The 24,454-nt window shown below is 55.2% G+C and overlaps 1 protein-coding gene across 3 annotated transcripts; it reads right to left on the bottom strand.

The window, feature by feature from the left end:
• Positions 1 to 5,666: 5,666 nt before the first annotated feature.
• DNAJB12 (DnaJ heat shock protein family (Hsp40) member B12) lies at positions 5,667 to 24,108 on the bottom strand. 3 transcript variants are annotated; one of them, XM_052639473.1, is made up of 9 exons: positions 23,902 to 24,108; positions 16,271 to 16,451; positions 14,761 to 14,906; positions 12,751 to 12,936; positions 12,550 to 12,629; positions 11,359 to 11,468; positions 9,226 to 9,398; positions 8,538 to 8,689; positions 5,667 to 7,503 (listed from the first exon to the last, which is right to left on the bottom strand). In XM_052639473.1, the coding sequence occupies exons 1-8, from the start codon at positions 24,032 to 24,034 to the stop codon at positions 8,568 to 8,570; spliced, it is 1,131 nt and encodes a 376-aa protein (XP_052495433.1). In that variant the 5' UTR covers positions 24,035 to 24,108; the 3' UTR covers positions 5,667 to 7,503; positions 8,538 to 8,567. The 3 variants fall into 3 exon arrangements, with proteins under 3 accessions (XP_052495433.1, XP_052495432.1, XP_052495431.1); XM_052639472.1 differs by having other exon boundaries at positions 8,592 to 8,689; XM_052639471.1 differs by lacking the exon at positions 5,667 to 7,503 and adding an exon at positions 7,512 to 8,081 and having other exon boundaries at positions 8,592 to 8,689.
• Between the last annotated feature and the right edge of the window lie 346 nt (positions 24,109 to 24,454).

The raw sequence follows: 24,454 nt of genomic DNA, 5'->3' as shown, positions 1-24,454 counted from the left end.
CCCTTCTCTCCATCCCAGGTCAGCATCTGCTCAACAAGGCTCCTGGCCCTGAGGCCTCACCTCGGGGTCATGTCAAAGTTGCTGTGGCCGAGGCCCAGACCTTCATGGCAGCACCCCGCTTTGCCTTTGTCCTCCTCATCCTCGGGGTGTTGGCTCTTTTTTCGCAGACCAGTGGTGAGAAGCCTGGGCAGCAGCTCTGACCCGACTGTGATGGGCAGCCTTAGACAAACCACTTCTCTTTTCTGGGCCTCAGTTTCCTCACTGGTGAAACTGTGGGGTTAGATGAGGTCTCTGGTTTTTCAATATTCATTTTTCTAGTGGAATCTCTTTTCCAGTCAAAGTTCCAAATGCACTCACTAAACAAAAGGGAACTGTTTTGTTTAGTGGGCAATTGAAATGCCCGGTGGTCCCCTCTACCCCATCCCCTGCCCCCACAGGGGCCCAAGGGCTCAGGCAGACACAGTATGAGGCCCTTTTTTGGGGTGCCTGCCCTCTCCAACACTATTTGTGCCTTGAGGGCAAGGGTGTCCTTGTTGTCCTCCCCAGGCAGCCCGGAGTTAGACCCCAAGCCCAGCACCTGGCACCTTCTTCTAAATTCTCTAACTCCCAGTTCCTGTTGACACTGATGTCTGTCTCAGCCCTTGTTGCGGAGTTCATTGTGGCCACAGGCCCCTTGTCCTGTCTCAGGAAAGTTAAGGACCAAAACCAGCACCACAGCTAACCTTGTGGGGCACTTCCAGGCTTGTAGAGAACTTCCACGTACCTCATCTTATGTGCCCAGTCCGCAGGACAGGCCTGAGATTCCCGTGTGACAGGGATCCGGCTTCAAGATCCCCCCACCTGTGGGTCAGAGCTGGGCACCTCGCCAGGAGCCCTGGTCCTTTCCTGGAGCTGCAGTCTGGGGTACCTGGCCAGAGCCCAGGATAGGCCCGAGCTCTCCCTAGCTCATCCCGGGATGCTGGCACCTGCAGGCACCAACAACAGAGAGGAGGTAGGAATCGATGAGGAAGGCTGGAAAGAGGGGGAACTTGCTTCCTCATCTTGGGGGTCATTGTTCCCAGCTTACCAACAGGCAGGGATATTCCCGCCCCACACATCACCTTCCCCAGTGAGGGGTGGGAAGGGGGAGGGAGCATGGGAGGAGGGGGGAGGCCAGGACCTTAGAAGCTGGGCTGCACAAATGGGTACGGAGGATGCCAGAGACCAGGCAGCTGACCCAGGGTCACCCGAGGGCCCATGAGAGGCCCCCGCCGGCACTGACATCAGCAGTGCCCTGGGACGTGCGGTCCTCATGCCGGCTCCTCTGGCTCTCACGGCAGCAGGCGTGGGGAGGGCCCTGAGCGGAGTCAACAGTTCCTCGGATTGTGTCACTGCCTCTGCCTGCCAGCTCTGGAGCTAATAACACAAACACATGTAGGTCATACAACTCCATCCCGTGGCCTGGATCCTGCCCCGCTGCGTGAACCCCAGGCTCAGGTCCTGGGGTGAGGCTGGGTCTGGAAGGGGCCCGAACCCCTGGGTTGGCCTGTTTGTACAAGCCCACCCCGGTCAGGCTACATGGTTCACAGAGGTCGACATCAAGGACTTAGCCGGTGTGGTCTGTGGAATGATGATAACTGTCACAAAAATGTTTAAATGATACAAATGAAAAGTGCTTCTTTATGTATAAGTTTACAATTATAACAAAAAAATTTTAAATGATACAAATGAAATTTGATACAAATGTCCTTCACAGCTGAGGCGTGAAACCTGATCTCTGGACTTTGTGCCCAGTGCTTCAGTGCTGAGGAGGGACCAGGGGGAGACTGAGGCCCACACAGTCCCAAGAGGAGCGGCCCCAAGCCCCTTCCCCGGAATACCATGGAAACCGTTGCTGCCCATGTGGCGCCGTGGGAGGTGGTCTGACGCACGGGGTCCAGGGTGCCATCCTCAGCACCCGGGGCCCTGGGCTGGTGGCCGGCAGGTAGCAAAGCCTGCCAGCCGTGACCCTGAGGCCTGTGGCCAGGGCCGAGGCAGCCAGGGACAGAACCGGGTCTGAGTCCAGGAGTGGGTAGTGCCACCTGGCAGAGGCCTGAGCGCCAGAGAACACATCCTCTTCCACCCATTAGGGGTGGGACACTTCAGACAGCCGTCAGAGGTGCCCTTGAGCATGAGCACTGCTTATGATTCTCACTGTAGCCCCTGGCCCAGCCATCCTCCCGCAAGGACAGGAGACGCGGTGGGCATCTGAGCAGGACTCTGCTCCCCTTAGGAGGTGGGGAAAAGGGAAAGGCCTCACTCAGTGCTTATCTCATAGCAGGCTGGGTCACACATCTTATCTGTCCAGCTGGATGCTGGCCCTCCCTGGAGCCCTGTCAGCTCTGGCAGAAGTGTCCCTGGTCCTGCAAGAGGGCTTATGGCTGCAAAGCTACCTGGAGGGTCACCCTGGGCAGGGCTGGGGGGAATATCACAGAGGGACAGCTATGAGTGGCCATCAGAGAGGTGCCGTGGTGTTGGGGGTGCCCCTTTGTGCCTCGGCAGTGTTCACGGATGCCTCGCTGTGCCCAGGCCGGGGGCCGCAGCACTGAACACATGGACAGGCCCCAGACAGGCCCGTGCCTCTCCAGGCTGTGAAACCTCCTTCCGAGAACTACATGAGCTCCTCCAGTGAGACGGCAGGGCAGGCCCAGGCTGTGCAAACACGGGCAGGCCTCCTGGGGGAGGAGGATGGCGGAGGCTCAGGGAGGCTGCAGGCAGAAGGAGCAGGGTGGCGGGTCAGGGAAGGGTGGGTGGTAGGGGCTGCACCAGGGAGCAAGGTCAGAGAGGAGGTCACCTGGAGATAGGAGGAGGACCTCACTCCACTTTTCCGGCCTCCACTTCCCTGCTCTGTATCGAGCCCGTCAGCATCCTCCTGCGCTGTTTGGGTGCCTGTCTCTCGGGCCCCTTCACTGTGTCCATCAGAAAAACGGCAACCACCCATGCGGTCAGGTAGTGGGGCTGCTGACCAGAATCCTGAATTCCTTAAGCCTGACCTCTTGGCCTTACCAGTACCAGCTCCACTGTGGAACTGCGCCCCATCATCCCCAAGGAAAAGCCCAGCCAAAGACAGAGCTAAGAAAGGCAGCCAGGTTCCCCCTGGGACTTTATTTAGACTAATGTGAGGGACACAATAAACAAAGTCAGACTGCCCACTCTCCTCCAGAGCAAAGTCCTGACTCCCGGACTATCGGAGGACTACCTGGACGTGGGGGTCGTGAAGACGCCCGTCACACCCCTGGTCCTGTCTGGGCCCTGAAACTTTATTTCCTGCCCAAACAGCTGCGGGGCTGTTGGAAGTAACAGGAAGCCTGGGCTCTGTGCCTGGTGAAACATCCCTCCATGAGGGTCAGGGGTGGGGTAGGGGGTAGAGGGCAGGGATAGGGCGATGGTGTGAATGCCACAGCATAGGCTTCCAAGTTTGCCAACCTCTCTCCCAACTCCCCTGTCCCCCGTCCTGTACAACTGGCCTCACAAGGCTGCCTCCCTGAGGGCAGGGCCAGCAGCAACAAAGGCTCAGACATGCTTGGTGAATCCCTGAGTGAACGGGACAGCCAGGATTCTGGCGGTGCAGGGGCTCTTGTTCATTCATTCCTGGTGAAGGTCTTTCTCTGCCCAAGGCCCCTGGGTCTGACTGGGTGAGCTGACAGCTATAGACCGGGGACCTGGTGCATGCACTGTTCCCTCCTATACCTTCCGAGGGCTCTGCCCGCCTGTCCCCTCCAGCCAGAGTGCCTGCCCACCCGAAGCCCTGCCCACGCCCACCTCCTTCACAGATGCCGCTCTTTACTGCGAGCTGCTCACCCCGCCACACTCCCAGCTTTGTTGTCAGTCTGCTTACTGGGGTCTGCTGAATGCTGGGCTCACCCACCCGGCCGGAAGTTCTTCCAGGGCAGCCCCAGGCTTAGTCACCTTTGTGGTTTCGTGTCTGGAGTGGGATTTGACTCCAGTTGGTGCTTGGTGAATCTTCCTCGACTGACGACAGATAACACAGAGACCTTTCTGTGTACCTGTTTTGTTTTTTTTTTAATATGTATGGGATAACTTTTACTCCTCGCAGTAACCCACTGAGGTAGGTGGTTTTTTTATCTGCATTTTGAAGATGAGGCCACTGAGACAGAGGGAGGTTAAGTGACATGCCCAAGGCCACCCAACCAGTACATGCAGCTGGGCTGTGGGGTCCACACCGACACCTGACGGATCTGCTGTCTTGCCTCTGGAGTGTGGGGCCAGCTCAGGGAAGCTGCCCGCACAGCAGGTGGACACCTTTGTCGTTGCTGGGAGAGAGTAGGTGTGCACAGCTCGAGGGCAGCCTGTCCCCAGCCCTAGACCCTCAGATTAAGTCTCATTTCCCTTAGCGTGGCCTTTCCCCGTTCCCACCCTTCTGAACTCAGGGCTCCTGCCACTCTACTTGGTGTGAGTGGGTCTGACCCTTCAAGGACTGATTGTTTTGCTACATAAACCCCAAATACATGCACAGCTTCACAGACTCTTGGGGGACAAACTTCCCTGCCTCAGGGTCTCAGTTTCCCACTCTGGGAAATGGGCTGACTGGCTCAGACCACATGGTGTGACATTTGGTAAAGACTGAGCTCACATTGTGTCAACAGTCTATTCATCCAAATCTGTGCACCTCTCAACAGCCAGGTGACTCTGCCCAGGAACTCTGGGTGGGGATGAGGCTATAGTCAGGCTGGGGTGTGTGCTCCTTGCCCCTTGGGGCAAGTCTAGAACGGGGAGATAAGCCGGCTGATCCCGGGAGCTTGCACGGACTCGGGGCCCTGTTGTGCCACCTGACAGTGGGTGGGGACACTTGTCAAAGGCTCTTCTTTGTAGCAAACAGTCAGACAGAGTCTGTCCCGCCCCTTTTGGCTCACAGAACTGCACACTGAGGGCAGAGGGACTTGAGGGGGGTTGAATGGGGGCGGCTGGCAACGCCCCTGCCAACTGCAGCCAACAAGTGGTGGCTCGCAGACCGGGCGCGGGCCGGTGACCCAGGTGGGGGCAGCCAATGAGCACCCGGGCTGCCGTGGCACCACTGGGCAGCCTGCCTGTCTTTGGCTGGAGCTGCGGCAGGAGGGGCCTCAGGCCACCAGTCAGGACTGCGGGCCCTGTCTCTGGGAGGCCCCGGGCAGATCTGCCGCTCCATTCACGGAGGCTGCCACATTTTTAACTTTTCCATGGGGGAGGAGGGTGGGCTGTGGGGACGGTGTGGCAGGGATGGCTGGGAAGACTGTGCACCCAGAGATGGAAAGAAACTGCGAGAACTTTTCTCTTGTTCTGGATCCAGGGTGGGCTGGAGCTCCAGGCTGGGGAGAAGGGAGGTTTGAATCTGCTGTGTTCACCATAGGCCTGATAGTCAGAGGGGTAAGACCAAGGGGAGGCCCAGGTTGTGCACCCTGGATTAGTGCCAGGGACCCCCCCTGGGTCCTGGCCTAACTGAGCTGCTTACCCTTTGTTGCGATGGAAATCAGCCCTGGAACAACACTTGTGACTGAAGTGGCTGTCAGCTGGGGTGAGGGGACGTTCCGACTAGCCACCAAACTCCTCGTGGTCTTGGCAGGACAGTGTCAGCAGCAACAGGTGCTTGTACCCCCCTTCTACCCTCCGAGCTTGGGCCCCTTGCTCAACACAGACCCACCAATCACATAATAAACATGTATTTATAGATATACAATTTCAGAATTCTAATTCAAGAAATACAGCTTCTCAGGGGATCCATCAGGATCTATGTTCTTATTGCACATGGCTCAGCCTGTCTAGGGACATCTACCGAGACCAGAGGGTTGGGGTGGTCGGGGCAGAGCACCGGGGCCACCGCAGGCAGGGCGCTCTCATCCGCATCCAGTTCTGAGCATCTCTCTGGGCTGGGGCGGCCGCTTCATCACAGGGCAGGACCTTGTTTAAAAACCATATTTGACATCTCTTAACCAAGCTTCCTTTCCCAGCAAGAATCCTACTTGTTGGGAGACTTTTAAAAAAAGAGCCAAGAGAAGCTCTGGGAGGGTGGTGACCCCCCTCCTGGCTGGCAGCTTGGTTTGGGGTAGTAAGGCTTCGGAGGATGGCAGGCTCAATTGACACACCCACCACGAGAGGAAAATTTGGGGAAAATGGTAATTCCAAAAGGCCCCGTATACACTGTGGGAATAAATAAAACCTCCCTCCCTTCCCCTGGCAGCAAGTGCTGTTTTGAGAAAAATCCTCATTTGAAGGTGACGATAAGAAAACCTTCTGGTTCATGCTTTGTCCAAAGTGCAAGAGAAGGCCGGGTGGCATCATGTCCTTGGAGAGTAGACAGAGGTGCCCATGGTCATGGACTTTCTTCAGGATTTGGCTGCTGCCTCAGGGTCCTGGGTGCCACCTGGTTGACTCTTGGAAAAAAAGCCTTCTGAAGCCTTGGTCCATGACTTAGGAAAAACCAGTAGCAACAGTGGGGCTGTGCCTGGGGGCACCTATAAGGCAAAACTCACGTAGGGACTAAGTGGGGAGGTGGTCGGGCAGAACCTGATTCCCCTCTCCAATCCTGCTGTTCTTGGTGGTAGGGGGAAGGGGGCTCCTGGACGCCAGGACTAAGTGCCCACCTGAGCTGACCAAACTTATGGTGGGTGGGCTCATCCCCCTGGGCCACCTGGGGCCTCTACCATGACACAATACTGACCTGGCACCTGGCCCTAGGGGCACCTTCTTTTCCCCATGGCCTGTTCCCCTCCAGTTTAATCATAACGTTGGCAGCCTTCCAAATTCTCTACAGATTTATGCTATCATGATTACTGCTGCCATCAAAAACAGGCTGGGCTTGAGGGCAACGTTAGAAGCTGTGACCCAACTTTCCTTCTGCTGTCAGCTATGGCTAATGTCTAGCCTTTGAAGGACCAGGCTCCCTTCCCCAAACAGGCCTCATTTTCTAAATCAGGCAAGAAATCAACTCAACAACCTAACCAAATCCCTGCATAGTTTCAAAAAGTAGACTCTCTCTCTATATATCTTTATATGTGCTATTTACATATAAATAGATATATACATATACACGCATCTATAAATTACATTCTATGGAGAGTTCTATTTCCTCTTCCTCTTTATCCTTGGCCAACACTGATTGCTTCCACTGAGGTGACTGGTGGTGGCTCCTGGGAGGGGGGAGGAAAGGCAGTTGGGCGCCCCCTCCCCCAGCCCTTCCCACAGACATTTGCTGCAAGTTTTACATTCTACTTTCGTTGCCATGGTTTCTGTATCCTAGGAGAGAGCTGACGTGGAGGTGGAGCCCGAGCGTTTGCCAGCCCTGGGAGGAAGGGAAGCAGCCCCGTGGCAGGTTTTCCTGTCTGTCCTAAGAGCTTTCTGCATTTACTGGGTGAGAGAGAGGGCAGTTGTGCAGCGTTCGGCCTCCAATTCCATTTTAATTTTTTTTTCTTTTTTTGTCTTTCCTTAAGTGTATAGTCCGTCACCTTGGCTCAGTGCATGTCACCAAAAATTCTCCAGGGATTTCATAGTCTGGGGAGGAGAGTGGTAACAGTTAGCCCGGCAGTTATGTGTCCCGGAGCCTGGAGCTTAGCCCCCACCGACAAGCCAAGTCCTAGGCCCTGCAGTCTGTTCCTCTCTCCCAGCGGCATCAGCGAATGGCCTCAGAGCAGAGCCTGCAGCTGAGGGGACACAGGCAGAAGAGGCAGTGGGCAGAGCACCAGCTGAAAAGGAACCTTGACCAGCTCTGCCCACACTCCTCTGGGCCTGGTCCAAGCTGTCCCCTCCAGCAAATGCTGGGAACAGAGCCTGCTGTACCAGGGGGAAAGGTGGGAGGGTGGCGCGGTGGAGCCTGCTACCACCACCTGTAATTTTTCCTCCCATTCCTCTGTGCTGAGGGCTCTCTGTCCACTGGACCCTGAACTCGTGACCTTCTGTTCCCTTCCTCAGACCACAGGTGAGATGCATGGGCGGTCAGATGCCTGCAGCTGCCAGGTGAAGAGCTGCTCAGAGTGCTTCCGATCCAGCCAGACTAGCACCAGTCTGGGGGCAGGGCCTCTCCTGCCCCCAGCCTGTCGGCTCCCTCCCACGAGCACCACATTTCTTCCTGCCTGGAAGGACAGGGGAAGAGGAAGGGCTGTCCGCTCACCCATCCCCACGTGGTTCATCCTGGTGTCTGCTGGGGAATGTCGGGGGGCTACTGACTGACCAGTAATACCAGGCGGCCTAGATGCCAGGGCACAGGTAACAGTCTGTAACACTTGGGAAAGGGCCCTGGGGGACCACATGGCTGGAGTAGACCAAGTGAGCCCTGGGCACCCCTCAGTTCTGGAGCCAGGGGGCAGGGTAGCGTGGCATGGAGGCACCCTGGAGGGCTGACACAGACTTCAGTTTCCCCACTCACCCCAGGGCACTCCCAACTCTGCAGGCTGGGGTCAGGCTGAGGACAGGGAAACTGCACCGCGCGATCACTGGGCGCCCTCCCTCCCTCCTCATACCCTCCTCTGCCTCATGACCAAGACCAGAGCTGCCAGGAGTTGCCAGGCAGAGAAGGCCCTGGCTCATACTTGGACCTCGGCGGCACGGCTGGCCCAGGACTATCCATGCAGGGAGGCCTGCACCTCTGACAGTCGGCTGCAGCTTGGGGTTCCCATCTTCTGTGCTTTGTTGTACAGGTCTGTGTCACCAAAGTAGCGGGCCCGGTACAGCAAGCCTTCCTCTGCAAAGCAATGGGACAAGTTGGGGTGTGCTTCTAAGGCTGCTACGATGTCAGCGTGGTCTGTGCTGGAGGGGAAGGGCAGTTACGGGCCCAGGGACAGGGGCAGAATCCCTTTAGGGTAGACTCCCGCTGGGGAGCAGGATAGAGGCCCCTTTTGATACAGCACAGGTGAGGCCAGCCAAGGTGAGGACCTGTCATCCTCGGCAGACTGCCCCAGGGCCCCACAGATAGATCCAGATGTCCAATCAGCGAGTGGCCAGGAGATTTGCCCCAGTTTCTCTCTACATAGTTACCTATGGCAGCCAAACAACAGGCTGATTGCAGTGATTTATAGGAAGCTGGAAGAAATCCCCAGGTGGCCCCTGGCTCCTAGCCCCAGGGAAACACAGGGGTGGTAGGTGGCTTTCGGCTGGGCCATGGCTGGCGCAGGGCAGGGCCAGGCGCTCGGCCCACAGATCACGGGGGAGCAGTGCCGCCTTCTTCCAAGCTCTCAGGCTTTGTGCACCCCCCCCCAACACAAACACACACAAACTTACTTTGCTGCTTCTCCTTCCAACAGTTGTTTCGAAGATTGGCAATATAATCGTCTTCCACATTCCGTTCAACCATTTTGAGGCTGGAGCCTGTGTACTCCTCAGAGAACGTGTCTGCCACATAGTAGACGACGTTCAGGTGGTCAGTGACTCGCTTGTGGACGTGGCCCACCGACCTGGCCAGAAACAGACCAAGCGCAAAGTGGGAGTGGGTCCACAGACCCAAGGTATCGCTAGGGATGACTGGGGCCCCCAACAGAAGGTGCCACACAGGTCACGGGGTAGGGGCTAGAGCAGGAGCTCCCTGCTGCTCTAGAGAAAAGAAAGAGGCTCCCTCCTGTATGAGTGGCCCAGACCACGGCAAGGTGTGCCTCCAGCTCTCTGCTTACCACACTGCTGCCTGGGGCCTCTGGGGAGCAGCCCCTCTCTGGGAGGACCTGGTCAGGGAAGCAGGGAACCCAGGGTGAGTGCAGGTTCCACCTGTGATGAGTTGTGTGACCTGAGCTCCCCGTGCTTCCATTCCCTTGTTCATCCCCTAAGCCAATCCTTGCTGAAGGCCTGCCCTCCTATCCAGGGGCTCCCAGTCCAGAGTGGAGAGGCTTAGGAACAAAATGACAGGAAGGATTCTAAGGCGCTGTATCCTTCCACCTCTCGGAATCTTCTAGCTCCAACTGCAGGCTCTGCAGGCTCAGGGCTTCCCAGGTGGCCCTAGTGGTAAAGAATCTGCCTGCCAATGCAGGAGACATAAGAGATGCAGGTTCAATCCTTCGGTCAGAAAGATCCCCTGGACGAGGAAATGGCAACCCACTCCAGTATTCTTGCTTGGAGAATCCCATGGAGAGAGGGGCCTGGCAGGCTATAGTCCATGGGGTTACAGAGTCAGACGTGACTGAAGTGACTTAGCATACATCCGTGCAGGCTCAGGGAAGAGCCTCTTATGTGCTGATAGGAGTCAGTGGTTTGGTGAGGACAGCTTCTGTCTGCCCATTCCTGCCTCTCAGCTCTCTAGCTACAGAGAAAAAGGATGGCATCAGGCCACAGAGAGCCTGTGCTGGCTGGTGTGGGTCCAGTGGACCGACTCTGCCCCCTGCTGGCTCAGAGGGATCCTGCTAGGCTCCCAGGCTAGGCCCGGCCGCTAGGTGGGAGCACTGGGCTTCTAGCTCTATATCAGATACTTGTTCAGGTGCTAGAAATAAATGAGGGCAGCTGATGCCTTAAAAGGGCAAATAACTTGCCCAAGTTCACCATCGTGGTTGAGACCGTATATTCATTTGACAAATGTTAGCAAGCATTTCTCGGAGAAGGCAATGGCACCCCACTCCAGTACTCTTGCCTGGAAAATCCCATGGACGGCGGAGCCTGGAAGGCTGCAGTCCATGGGGTCGGTAAGGGTCGGACATGACTGAGCGACTTCACTTTCACTTTCATGCATTGGAGAAGGAAATGGCAACCCACTCCAGTGCTCTTGCCTGGAGAATCCCAGGGACAGGGGAGCCTGTGGGCTGCCGTCTCTGGGGTCACAAAGAGTCGGACACGACTGAAGCGACTTAGCAGCAGCAGCAGCAGCAGCAAGCATTTCTAACGAGCCTGGCATTTTATGTGTATAACTCATTTAATTATCACAAGCAGATATTCCCATTTTGTAGGTGAGGAAACAAAGGCTCAGAGAAGTTACATAACTAGTCCAGGGTCACAGAGCTGCTTAGTTAGTAGAGGAGCTGGGATTCAAAGTGACCCTTGCTCTGACTCTAGAGCCTCTGTTCTTCTCATGGTCTCAGGGCCCTCAAGCGGAATGGAAGAACAGAGGTTCCTGTTTCGAGGCCAGCAGTAAGATGGGGAGAGTGTCATGAAACCTGTGAAACCACACGCAAAACGGTGTGCACGCGCAGCGTTCTAGGGAAAAGAGCCGCAGGTTTCACTGCGTTTTCTTAGGGGACTATGATCCTAAAAAAGATCAAGCACCTCAGCTTAACAAGGTCTGTTTTCTTGATTCTAAGCAGCTTCTGCAATTTGATCAGGCACCTGCTGGAAGAGGATGGGAAGGAAGGCCCCTGGTCGGGGCTAAGACTCCAAAGCTCCCGCCCCACCCCACCGTGTACCCACGACCCTGGACTCACCCCAGCGGCAGGTACTCACGGTCTTAGGCTCAGACTGTAGGGTGGACTGGACACCATGAGCTGGCTGAGAGCTGACACGAGGATCAGGATGAGGATGGGCATCAGCTGGACAAACACCCCCAGCCCACCCTGGAGGGAAGAGCCAATGGTCACCCAGGCTGAACCTGGTGGGGCGAAACGCTGGCAGCAAGCGCCAGAGTGGGGCCCAGGTGGTGGGAGCCTGTGCAGACAGGCCTCGATGCCTCTCTCCCCCAGTCCCTCCCATGGGCCCCCAAATACAGAAACCCCTCTACCTGCCAGTTTCCCCAAATAAAAACAAAGCAGCAACTGGGGTTAAACACTGGGGTGGGAGGTGGGTATACGTATTTACTTGTGAGAGAATACAAAAAAAGACGAGCAGAAGTGTCTGCCTTCAGAGGAATGGGAGGCAGGGCTTGAAGGAGGCCTTCTCTATATCTGCCTTTCTGAATTCTGAACCCTATGACTGTATTACCAATTTAAAAGTTGCCAGTTGAGAAATTATAAAATAAATTTGTTCAGTGTGTGATAATTTGTGATTTTAAAAAACTTCTGTATGTTAAATACACACAAAATAAAAGTTTAAAAAATGAATAAACAAAAACAGAAGGCCACATTATCTATCAGAGCAAAAGAGAACCCTCTGCCTGGTATAATTTTAAATATTCTGCAACTGTCCACAGTATTTTAATCTTAGCTAACTGCTTTAATTTCAGTCAGCCACCTGTTCTTATAATCTGTGGCACTCAAAGGATGTTTGATGCATTGTCTTGTTACAGCTCTTGTATACATTTTTAAAGAATACTGAAGAGAAGCAAGAAGACCCACCCTTATGTTGTCATCCTTCACAATTCTCTTGTGAAGTTTAACCTTCCATTGCTTGGTAAAATATCATTTTACCTTAAGAACATATAGACCTCACGAAGGCCGTTAACACTGGAACCTGCCTGGAAGTAGGGAGGTTTCTGCATTCCATTTCCCAGCAGAGGCCATCACACCCAACTCCCGCTGTGGGTGCTGTGGAGTGTGGCTCCCTCTGGTGTCCTTTAGTGGAATGGCAATGGGGGGACCGAGTTAGCTCCCCAGCTGAGATGTGGGGTACTGCTGTCACAGGATAGCAAGGTACTCCCCACTCCAGGCCTCACCCCCTTGGGTGAGGCACTCTCCCCGTGCCCATCCCTTCCTCACTCACATCACCCTGGTTCTCCCTGCGGTCCTGCCTTTGATGGTACGTGTAGCGCATGCGGCCATTGCTGTAGACGTGGACGTTACCTGGGGGTCAGAGGGACTGAGTCAGGAGCAGGGCTGCTGGGAAGGGGAGCGAGGCTGGCATCCCATCTCCCACCATCACCACCAGGGAGGCCTGGACGTGGGGGAGAGCAGGGAAACTTACTAGATGGAAAGCCACCACCAAAAAACATGTTAAAGAGGTCTTCCGGGGAGATGTCGGCCTCAAAGCCGCGGTGGAAGTCCGCATGCCCGTGGCCGTGCCGGGCGGCCTGGCCCTTGTCATCACCGAACTGGTCATACTGCTTCCTTTTCTCTGGGTTGCTAAGTACCGCATATGCTGTGCCGATGGCTAGAAGCAAGAGAGGGGCAGAAAGGTGAGGCCCAAGGATGCTGGGGGGCAGGCCCCTGGTGGCCAAGCGCTCACTTCCTTCAGGTGTTCAAGTGGTGCTCTAGGGTGCGGAGGGTGGGGTGGGAGCAGGGGTGCTGGAACACCTCTGAATGAATCGGGGCAGCCTGGACTGGGTGGGGTCCTCACTCTCCACCACACGATGATGGCCCACTTTTTTCTATCGATCGGGTCCTTTATGGGCATTCCCCTACTTACTGCTAAGAGCTCATCTCCGTTTTACCAATGAGAAAACGGAGGCTCAGGGGGGTTAGGTGTAAGCTCACACAGGTCTGAGGCTGCAGAGCCAGGATCAAACCCAGGTGAGTCTCGCTTCAGGTCTGCTCTCTGACTTTATGAAAACCACCAAAATACCTCCTCCTCATTCCTTTCTCCTGGGGTGTCTGGTGGGATGGGGCATCCGTTCTGGAGGGTATGTAATCTTCAAGTCACCACAGCACAACACAAGGGCGAACAAACCCGAGACGGGCTATTGTAAACCGGAGAGCAGGAACTGCCAGGAGGGGCCAGGCCCCCAGGCACTAGAGACTCCACTGCTGGCGGTGTGGCCGGGGCGAGCCTTCTCTTCGCTGGGGTCCAGGTCCCAGCTGCGGTTCCTCGGACCGGCCCCCATTAGAGCTCCTGGGGGTGGGGAAGCCTGTGCCTGGAAGGCCCCAGCTCTGAGCCCTCCTAAGTCTCTCCTCCTCCTCCAGCGGCCCACACCCTCAAGGCAGCAGGTCAAAGCTGCCTCTGCTTCATGGCGTGCAACCCTTGAGAATGAGAATGCCCCTCCTCCTTCCACTGTGACAGGGCCCCGAGGCCAGGGCTGGAGAAACGTTAACCCCAGCCACCTTGCCTCCTCATTCCTTTCTCCTTCTGCCCCGGGGTTGGCGGACAGGCAGTGGGGGAAGATGCCTGCAGACTGCCCCACTGGGCACCAACCCTGAGCAGCCTGGATGGAGCACCTGGGGTGGCCCCGAGAGAGGCACACGGGGTCTTGGGGGTCTGTTCTGTGTGGGCTCCCCACCTGGCGATGGTCATAGCCCTGGTACAGCACAGCACCCTGCCTGGGCCGGAGAAGGGGGCTAGCCACCACACCCCAGAGGGAGGTGAGCCTAAGACCATGATGGTCCTGTGGAGGACAGACATGTGTGAGAGAAGAGAAGGGATGTCTGTGGAACTGCAGGCCTAGCAACTCAGCACTGGCACAGAGCCGGCCTGTGTGCCTGATGTGTTCAATGAAAATATCGATTAAAGGGCAGCTTATGTTTTCAGCCAGAACTGAAGCCCCCTCCCCAGAAATAACAGGCCCTGAGTCCAGAAAGACTGCCATGTCCCCTATTGGAGGTGAGCGCTTGTGCGTGGTGTGTGCGTGGGGGTGTGGGGGTGTGTGTGTAGAGATGGGTGGGTTGGCTGCGGCTGCTGGTCTGAGGAGGCCACCCAGCTTCTCAGAACAGGGAAACAATTTTCAAGCTCCCAGGATATGGAAGTGACACAGGTGGGTCAGGAGGCCTCCTTCAGCCCCTCAATCAGCATGGGACCTTGGCAAAGGCACTGGTTCTCAGCTCCAGCGCTGTAACTCCGGGGAGGGAGGGGGAAGGAGAGAGAGGAGCAGTGCCAACTGCACTCTGAGACTGTGGGGTGGAGGCGACCACAGGGCCTTCTTCCCAAAAGCACCTCCTGAGCTGGGAGGACTTGGGTCCAAGGCAGCTTCCAGGAAAAGCCCCTCCTTCCCTCCCAAGGATAGGAGATCAGAACACCCAAACACAGGAACCTGGGTCAGCTTACCTTTGAAAGCTTCAGTGGCGCCAGGTGCATGGTTCTTGTCGGGGTGGAATTTGAGGGCTAGTTTGCGGTAGGCCTTCTTCAGGTCCTCATCTGAGGCCCCTCTGCTCACCCCCAGGATCTCGTAGTAATCTTTACACTGCTTGACCCTGGAGGAGGAGGGAGTAGAATCTGGCGAGGGAGCTCTCGTGGGCCCAGGCTGGGAAGGGAGGTGGCTGATGAAAGAGCAGTGTGGGCGCTCAGCTCTGAACAGGCTGGGGGACCAGCAGGACAGACCCAGCGGAGACAGCAAGAATATATTTAGGATTTAAGAGGGGGCAGCTGCTGTTTCTGCTAGGCCAGGAACCATTTCCCTGAGCTAACAACAGCACCCTTGCTGCAGGCACCTAGGAAGGACTGTCAGTCAGGGGCCTCTGCCCAAGGGCAGGTATGCCCCGGGTTGGGCAGCTCTGCCATCCTGGCAATCCGAAGCTGAGGGGCAAACAGGCCAGATGTGGAAGGTGTCTGTCCACCCATCATAGGGCTCTGAAGAGACGCTGTTTCTCTGCCTCTAATTTTTACTCCTGGGGTCCCTGGAGACTCCCTGATTCTCGGCCCACAGTCGGTCTCTCTGTCTTTCTAGTGCTTATTTTTATTCGGCTGCGCTGGGTCTCAGGCACAGCATTTGAACTCCTACTTGCAGTATGTTGGGTCCAGTTCTCTGATCAGGGGTCGAACCTGGGCCCCAGTATTGGGAGCGTGGAGTCTTAGCCACAGGACCACCAGGAAAATTCCCATCACCAGTTCCTATTGCCTACAACCCATGGGCTTGTCTGGTCAAAGTCCTGTCTGGTCAGAAAGATGTCAATTCAGCAAATACTTTTATGGGAAACTATCATCACACTGGGTCACACACAGGCCTGAAGCTTGACAACATCTTCACTAGCAGCCAGGACCATGGGGGAGTGACCGCAGAGGGACTCCCAAGGCTAGCTGGTGGGGAGGCCTCTGGAGAAATGTGAGCAGGAGTATCCAATCCTGAGCAGCCGTGGCTGGGTTGTCTCGGCCTGGTGTGAGCTGCTCTGTGCTGAGCCTGCCCAAGCCTTGGAGGGATAACGCCCCCTGTCTCCACCCTACCCCGCACAGGCTCTGATCTGAAAGGGTCTTTGTTGGGGGCAGGAGTGTGGGTTGGGGGAGTATCTGGAGGGGAGAGCAGGCCTCATCTCTGACAAATGGGGCTGTGTAAGAGGCCCGGGATCTGCCGGCCTGTGGCTGAGGAGGCCGGCAGCATCAGCGGTTTCCAGCCTTTGCTGTGGGCTGCAGGGGGAGCAGGGGACAGCAGGGCCCCAAGGCCCACACTAGACTCCAGGCCCTCATGGGAAATAGGAGAGGGCCTTGTGAGCCCGGCTTCTGAGCATCCTCCAGCCTCAAGGTCCTCCCAAGTGAGGTGGACGATGGGCGGCAGGAAGCCTTCTCTAGATGTGAAAACGTCCCAAGCCCCAGGCTCTGGCCCTCCCCCTGCCCAGTCCTCTACCTTTTCACGGCTGCTACTTGCTCAGCGGTGTAGCCTTTGGTGCTCTCTCCTCCTCCCGCCTCACCGTTGGCTGAGGGCGCGTTGGCCCCAGCTGCTTTCCTGTGGGTCGCGTGAGTTGCCTCTGTGGGTTGGGGATGGTCGCCGGCAGGCTGTGGTTTCTGGTTGAGGGACTCGATCAGGGCTGTGCAAAAAGCAAGACAACTGTTCAGGGTTCCTGCTCCAGCAACGGCTGAGGGCCTGCCTGGCCCTGGGAGATCCCAGGACCCCTGCACCCCGCCCACTCTTCTTCCCAACATAGCTTGATCTTTTCCTGACTTGGGCCTGAGGGGCTAAGGGGCTAATCACTTGCTCTCTGAGGAGCCACAGTTCTGAGGGTAAACCCAGCACAGAAATAAACTATTAATCTTTTAGGTTTTTAAAATCCCAAAGTAATGTGTGTAACAGCCACCCTCTGTTGAGTGCCAAGATGGGCAAAGTGCTCTGTAAGGGGGCTCCACTTGGCAGGACCATCAGAGTCAGCAGGGACTGGGAGGAAGGCCTCCTCCCGCTCAGCTGTGGAGAGGACAGGGAGCAGTGATGCTGCCCCAGGGGGCAGGGGTGTGTGGGGCTCAGGACACACATCTGCTGTGCTCATGGCTTGCTACTGTTTACCTTCTTCAAACGGCTGGCCACGCCCAATGTCCTGCTTCAGGGTTCACAGTCTGTACAGGGCATTAGCGGTCATGCTCAGAGAGGCTCACAGATATCCAAACACAAGTCCTTGGTGCCTTTTGATTCAATGAGGAAAGGCCCATGTCTCTGGGAGGAGTCCCCTGTGCCCACTCATTACAGGCCCAAAGCCAGCTCTGAGCCCCTGAGTCATGTCTGGGGAACAGCACCCTGGGAATCCAGGCATCTGGGCCACTGCAGGGACCCAGGACCCCTCCGTGCAGAGGAGGGGCAGCAGTGCAGCCTGGCTGGTCCCCAACTTCCTTCAAATATGCCAGGTGTTTGCTGGGCTCCAGGCACTACGATGCATGTGGGCCTGGAGGAGGCCCAGAGCTGGGCTCCAGGGAGCCGAGCACTGGGGCTCGAGTGGCCCACTGTATCCTGAGCCCCAGCCACCGCTGCGCTACTTGAACACTTGCATGTTCTGAGTCAGAAGCTGGGAGATACAAACACAGAGGCTGACAGGTGAGCTGGCCCTGCATGAGGGGGTGGAGGGACTCCTGCAGCAAAGCCCAAGAGGGTGCTCGGAGGGAAGCCACAGAGGTGAGCGCTCAGCGTGAGTCAGCAGCCTGGACACGGAGCTCTGCATGTATTCGCTCATTTAATCTTTTTTTAAAAATTAATGATTTATTTTTTGGCTGCGCCGGGTCTTCGTTGCTGCACGCAAGCTTTCTCCAGTTGCAGGGGGGGGGGCTCCTCCCTAGCTGTGGTGCTCGGGCTTCTCATTGCGGTGGCTTCTCTTGTTGCGGAGCACAGGCTCTAGACACGCAGGCTGCAGTAGCTGCAGCACCGGGCTCAGGAGCCGTGGCGCGCCGGCTCTAGGGCGGGGGCTCAGCAGCTGTGGCGCCTGGGCTTAGCTGCTCTGCAGCATGTGGGATCTGCCTCAGCCAGGGATGAAACCTCTGTCCCCCGCACTGGTAGGCAGATTCCTATCTACTGCGCCACCAGGGAAGTCCTCGCCCGTTTAATCTTGACAGTGGCCTCGGAGCTGGGTCTCATCACTCTCATCCCTGTTATAAGGGGGGAGCTGTGTTTGATCACCTTGCCCATGGCTACCCAAGGTGAGTGGCAGCAATCGAGTTCCAGGATGTCCAGCTCCGGAAACCATGCTCTTGACTACTCTGCCATCCCAGACCACATGAGCCTGGCAGGAGAAGCCCCTTCCAGCCATGTTGTTCTGAGAAAGAAGTGCATTCCCAAAGACCCAGGCTTCGAATCTCAGTTCAGCCTAACACTCCGACCTCTGGCGGATTGGTGAAACTTCTCTAAATTTCGGTTTCCTCACAGTGTGTGTGTGAGCGTGTGTGCTCAGCCGCGTCCAACTCTCTTGACCACATGACCCCACCGCCAGTCTCCTCTGGCTCCTCTGCCCATGGAATTTTCCAGGCAAGAATAGTGGAGTGGGTTGGCATGTCCTCCTGCAGGGGATCTCCCCACGCAGTAGATGAGGATAAAATGAGACGTGGAACTAGCTGGCACAGACACTGACATACAGTAAAAGTTCAAAATGAGGAGCTGCTGATACTGTGACCTGGGCTGATGAGCTGGCTGGCCAGGGAGGTGAGGTGACTGAGGTGGGGGGTGGGCAGGGCACTCCACATCTTGGGGAGCCAAAGTCTCAGCACCCAGTAGGCTCTGGACTCAGCTATAACCATGAGATGTCAAGCCATCCCAGGCTCCAGTTTTATGCTGGGTACCAAGGAAATGGCAAAAGTAGAAACCAACAAAGTGATTCTGATCAAGACAGGACTGTCACTCCCAGACCCTGAATGCCAAACCCTCTCAGTGGCCCGTCCTCTCTTCTCCCAGCTGGTTTCCTAAGGCTTTTAAAGAGGTTGTTTATTTTGATTTCTCTGGAAGCCTCAGGGGTCCAGGCTGATGCCCTCAGGAAAATATGACTGGCCATTCAGTTACTGTAGATACACAGCAGCATCAGCCAGGAAGTGGGATGGACTCTCTCTGGTACCTTTCAGGGAAGATTCTGGAAGATTTTTTAGACAGTTATGTGGAATCAGCCCTTCTAATTTCCCTACACTGCACAAAGACAACGCAAAGGGGAACGAATGTGCTCTGGGTCACACAGAAGATTGCTGTTTGAGGTGGCAATTCAAGATTTCTGGGTGCTAACAATTAAGACTTTCTTGTGGCCAGGACAACCCCTCCACCAGCCCCTGGATATGACTGCCCCATGCTGTCTCACTGTTACACCCATCACAGCACAGCGCCTGGGAAGCAAAATCACAGAATAGTGGGCAACAGAATAGCTTAATGTGGTGATGGAGTTAGACAGACAGGGTTGGGTTCAAATCCCAACTCTGCCCCTTCTCAGAAAAGCTGGCAGACAGAAAGAAGGGAAACTGGAGGAAGAGGCCAAAGCTGGGTTGGGAGGAAGAGCCACTGAGGTGGAGGTGAGACCATCTGTACAGACAAAGCTACTAGAGGAGACCCCTCCTCAAACCCAGACTGGAGATCAGACTGCCTGCTTCAAACCTGGCCCTGCTGCTCGACAGCGGTGTTTCCTTGGACAAGTCAACTTAGCTTCTCCATGTGAACCTGGGTCTCCCGCAAGACAGCTGAAACAGTAAATGAATGAATGCCTCCAAAGCACTGAGCACCGCCTCCAGCAAACACTGTGTCACCGCGAACACATCCTCTCCAGGCTCTCTAGGTACCTGCAGTGCTCAAAGTAGTCAGGAGATGGAGGTCAGATTAGAGGAAGAGCCTGGGAGCGGGGCTGCACAGTCTGGATCCTTTGCTAATTAGCCACGTGGCCTTGTTAAGTTACCTAATTCCTCAGTGAAGACACAGTCCCTGCCCTCACAGGGTTGTTCAGGAGGGTAAAGAAGATTCAACAAAACAAGATAAATGGAAGGACTGAGTGCACAACGGGGTACATAAAGGCTGACCAACTTGAACAGACAGCTCCACATTCTGGACCGTGCCAGTCTTAAAACACCCCTCACTCCCAGACCCTGAATGCCAAACCCTCTCAGTGGCCTGTCCTCTCTTCTCCCAGCTAAAACAGTAAATGAGTGAGCTGGCATGTGCTGGCCTCCCTGACTGAGCCTGAACCCCAGAGCCGGCACCACCCAGAACCTTGGGCAGCCTCTGCATGGACCTGGAGTCTGGGACTTCCTGACATCTCTTGGTTACAACTCAGTCCACAGCCTGCTGAGTGTTGAGACTTTACCTTCTGAAGCCCTGGCGCCTCCCAGCCCCCGACCTTGGGTCCCCTAACCTCCCTGGCCAGCCTGCTCCCGGGGCTAGCCAGTTCATGAGCCCAGATCAGGACATTAGCGGCTATTCATTTTGAACCTCGTCAGTCTGTGCCAGGTGCTTCACAGAAGCTGAGGCAGCCGAGCTGTCCTCCATGGCTAACCTTCACTCTGGATGCTGGAAACACACAGGCCTGTAGATGTTCTTAACAGCTCCCAGGAAAACGCAGTGCCTTCCACCACTGTCGCTAAGCCCAAGGCGAAGCCACTGCTTACCAGGCTGCAGGACTGGATATAAACTCTCAGAAAGGGACCGACTGACTCTATTCCCCTGCCCTGTGACTCTTTACCTCAGGGCCCCACCCCTGCTCCAGAGCACATCAGTCCAGCCCCTGGTGCCTCCCCATCCCACCTCCTGCAGCAGAGTTTCAAGTCCTCTTGGACCCTTTCACTGTGAGGTCCTTGGACCCTTCAAGATTTCTCTGAGCCTCCTCTCACTCCTAACCTTTCCCTGTCTGTCCTTCCACGTCTCCAAGACCAATCCTCCTCTGATGCTCTTGATTCTCTGCCTTTCATTTCTTGACTTGCCCTTTTCCCATGTGGCCTCTGCAGCAACTGACAGGGCTGCTCACCAGCTCCTTGACACAGGGCTCCATGGCTACCTGGCCGCTGCTCCCTCCCGGGACTGCCTCTTCTGCTGTTGCTCCATCTCACCTCTTGCTTCCTGTCTCTCCCCATTGGCTACGGGCAGATGTGGCAATGACTGTGCCTGCAGTAACCTCTGCTACACGTTCACACTTTCCCACAGTGACCTCAGCCAGGCACGACTCCAGTGAGCTCCATCCAACTGATGACGAGACTCTCAGCTGGAACTGGGAGCTCTTTCCTGAGCTCCAACCTGACAGCTTATTTGGAACATCCCACCAGCACCTTGCACTCTGCCCATCTCTGCCCACCCATGTTCTTTAGCTTGGTTTCTTCCTGATCACATAGGGTTGGATTCTGAGTCCCCATTTCTCCTCAGTATCCTTCTTACAGAAGCCTCAGCACCTCTCCTCCAGTGAATTTATTCTGATCCATGCTGCCTTACCTTAGGCCTTTGTAACTCCTAACCCACGCCACGCAATTGCCTCCCAACTGATTTCTGCCTTGACTCTCTCTTCCCACTCAATAACCCTATATGTTGTTTTAAGATCAGTACCCTATTTTCCACCTGCTATCAAAAACTTCAGTCATTTTTCCACTAACTACAGAATAAAGTGAAAATATCCTGGTATGGCAGGAAAGGATTCCCCCAGTCTGGTCCCATCCTATTTTCAACCATAGTCCCTTCCACACTCAAATTACCACCTCCACGGCCTCCACATCTTGTTACACTCAGTCTCTTCCCCACATCTCTTACAACTTCCAGCCTCTATATCTTTCCCCCCACATGCCTTTCTCAAGCCCCTTACTCTCCTCTGAAGTGCAGTTAAAATGAGGCCTCTTATCCTACTACCTGAAGCCTTCTCTCACTGTGATCTAGCATCATTTTCACATCCCTGTCATGAGACTACTTATAATTTACTCTCCATGCTTCCTATCCCCAAGACTCCCCTCCACCTCGTGAAGGGCAGGGACTGAATTTTTCACATTCACCCAGAGGTTCTCAGCATCTAACACTGGGTTTCATTTCTGTTTAATCACAGCTCTCGTTTTACAGTTTGCAATATCATCTTTTCTGTAACTGTCTCCTTCACTAGATGTTAGCTCCTTAACGTGAATGATCACATCTTACCAATCCTTCTATAACCACTTAGCACCAAGCAGAGACTCGGCAAACAAAAACAAAGAAGTCTTTGCATTAAATGAGTATGTGGAATGAGTTCAAACTTTAAACATCGAGTGCAGACAACTACCTAGTATTTTTTAACCAAGGTTTCCCTATCTCAAGCCTAAACCACCCCTACATCCTTGTCAGCTCAGTGCAGGGCTGCAAATGGCACAAGGTAAAGTTTATAGAGAGCTGAGAGGCATCTACCCTTTCCAGAATAATATGAATGTGACACATATGCAGCAGGTCACGCCTCTGTCTGAGCAGATTCCAGTACTTGTGGCCCAGGAAGGATACCATCCAAGCACTTGAAGTGTACCAGGGGGCCCTGGTAACAGAAGAGTTCCACAGGCCATGCTGTTACCATCCATTCTTGGCTGCCTGTTTCTGAACCTCCAGAAGTACTAGAGTCAGTCTGGGAGCTGCCCTCGTTCCCCCTTATACAGAGCGCCCTCCTACAGAGTGTGATTTCACAGAAAAGTTCCTTGAGCAGGTTACCTCAGGAGCTGTGGGAAATAGAGACTGAAACTCTCTCTAAAGCAAACAGGCCAAACCTGCAGAGTCAGGAGGGAGAGAAACTCAGGCATTCTAGACTGCCTCTTCCACCACTACTCCCCTTTCTCAGTTTCATAATGTGGGCATGAAGGGTTAGAAAGCTAACTGCTGCTGTTCAGTTTCATTTTATTCCTTAGCAAACATGTAAAGCCTCACAAAACGTTCCAGTTTCTAGCTGTGTAACCTTGGACAAGTCCCTAGCCTCTGAGGTATTTGCTTATCTACAGAACAAAGATAATGATCTGGTCTGCCTCCCTGACAGGGCAGGTTCAAGAGAAAAAATGTACTGAAAGAGCTGTCTAAAGTGAAAAGCCCTTTTGGGTATGATTGTTATTCACATTATCTGTGCCAGCCCTCCAATTTTCCAGTTGAGGAAACCCAAGCTCAGAAAGATCACAGCGTAGCCGTTAGGATGAAAACTCCCGTCTTCTGAGTACCTGCTGTCGGCCAGTTTACTTAGTGGTAATTGCAGGTACAAACTCTGTATTTTTAATGAACTACCTCTTTCTCTCCTCCAGCGTGTGAAGAAAAACCCCGAAGACGTAGGTTAAAGAAAAAAAAGAAAGGCTTCCTGGATAGAGTGAGTAGTACAGACAGCCTCACTGTCCCCTCTCTGGTTTGGAAACAGTCCAGGGCTGCCTAGCAGCCTGGTGCTGTCCAGCCGCTCATACGGCCGCCCACTGACGGACTCTCGGGCGCGAGGGTAGGTGGGAGTGGTGGAGGCCATCGCTCTGAATCTCGCAAGCGGGAGAAGAGGCTCCAGGAGGGAGTGAGGGGGTGTGTGGAATGGGAAAAAGGCAGGCTCTAGTCTGGTGAGGGTGGTCCTTGACCCTAGCCCGGAGACATGCCAGGGAGTGAACATACGGAGATGACTTTTCAGGCCGTCCGAAGGTCAGAAGTCCTCTTTCTTTCTCTAGAACTTATTTCTTCCTTCAGAGGAGTTATGTTTATTTTCCTAAACTATAATATTTCCCAGGCCGGCAATGGCCCTGGGCCACCGAATGGCCCCTTGGGAAAAGTAGTTCGATTTCGCTTCCATATAAGTTCCTTTCGCCCCATCTGTCAGAGCCTCTCATTCTTGGGAACTCCAAATCTCAGAGGGTTCCGCAAGCACCTGGAAAGCTAAAGCCACCGTTGCCCCTGTCACCAAGTGTCCAGTATCCCGGAGAGGGGTGGGAGCCAAAGACTACACCTCCCGAAGGCCACCGCGCGTCTCAGTGCGCAGGCGTAGCCGCGCCTCGCCACCCCTCCCCCTCCTCCAACTGCTCCCGTCGGTCCGTTCCCGTATTCCCCCCATCAGTTCTAATGTCCCCTCAGCGTCTCCGGCATCCTACACTCACAGCGAACTCGCGGCGTCGGGTACAGCCGCTGCGCCTTCTCCAGGAAGCGGAGCGCTCGGTCCGGCTGGTTGCTCTGGATGGCCTTAAGGGCGATGCTAATACAGCGCTCGGCTTCATCCTTGTTGGATTCCATGGCGGAACCAGAGCGCGGAACCAGGGAGGGGGAGGCCGGGCGAGCGAAGGGCTGCGCCAGCAGCCGGCGCGTCTAGGGGCAGGCGGTCGCAGGGTGATGACATAAACCCTCCGCCCCTCCTTCCCTGGGGTTTGAGTGAGGGCGGAAGCGCTACCGTATGTCTTCTAAGAGCGGGAAGTCTGAGAGAGGCCCTAATGGTGTAAGCTCACGTTCCAAGCGGTCATATGCCGAGGTCTTAAAGTTGTATGGAGAAGGCAATGGCACCCCACTCCAGTACCCTTGCCTGGAAAATCCCATGGACGGAGGAGCGTGGTAGGCTACAGTCCGTGGGGTCACAAAGAGTCGGACACGACTGAGTGACTTCACTTCACTAAAGTTTTGTATGTTCGCAAGTTCTTGGTAGTAACTCTATGCATTTGA

Source organism: Budorcas taxicolor, chromosome 5 (genome assembly GCF_023091745.1).
Source record: "Budorcas taxicolor isolate Tak-1 chromosome 5, Takin1.1, whole genome shotgun sequence".
Taxonomy (NCBI): domain Eukaryota; kingdom Metazoa; phylum Chordata; class Mammalia; order Artiodactyla; family Bovidae; genus Budorcas; species Budorcas taxicolor.
The sequence above is the reverse complement of the archived record's forward strand: the minus strand, read 5'-3'. Positions and strand labels throughout refer to the sequence as shown.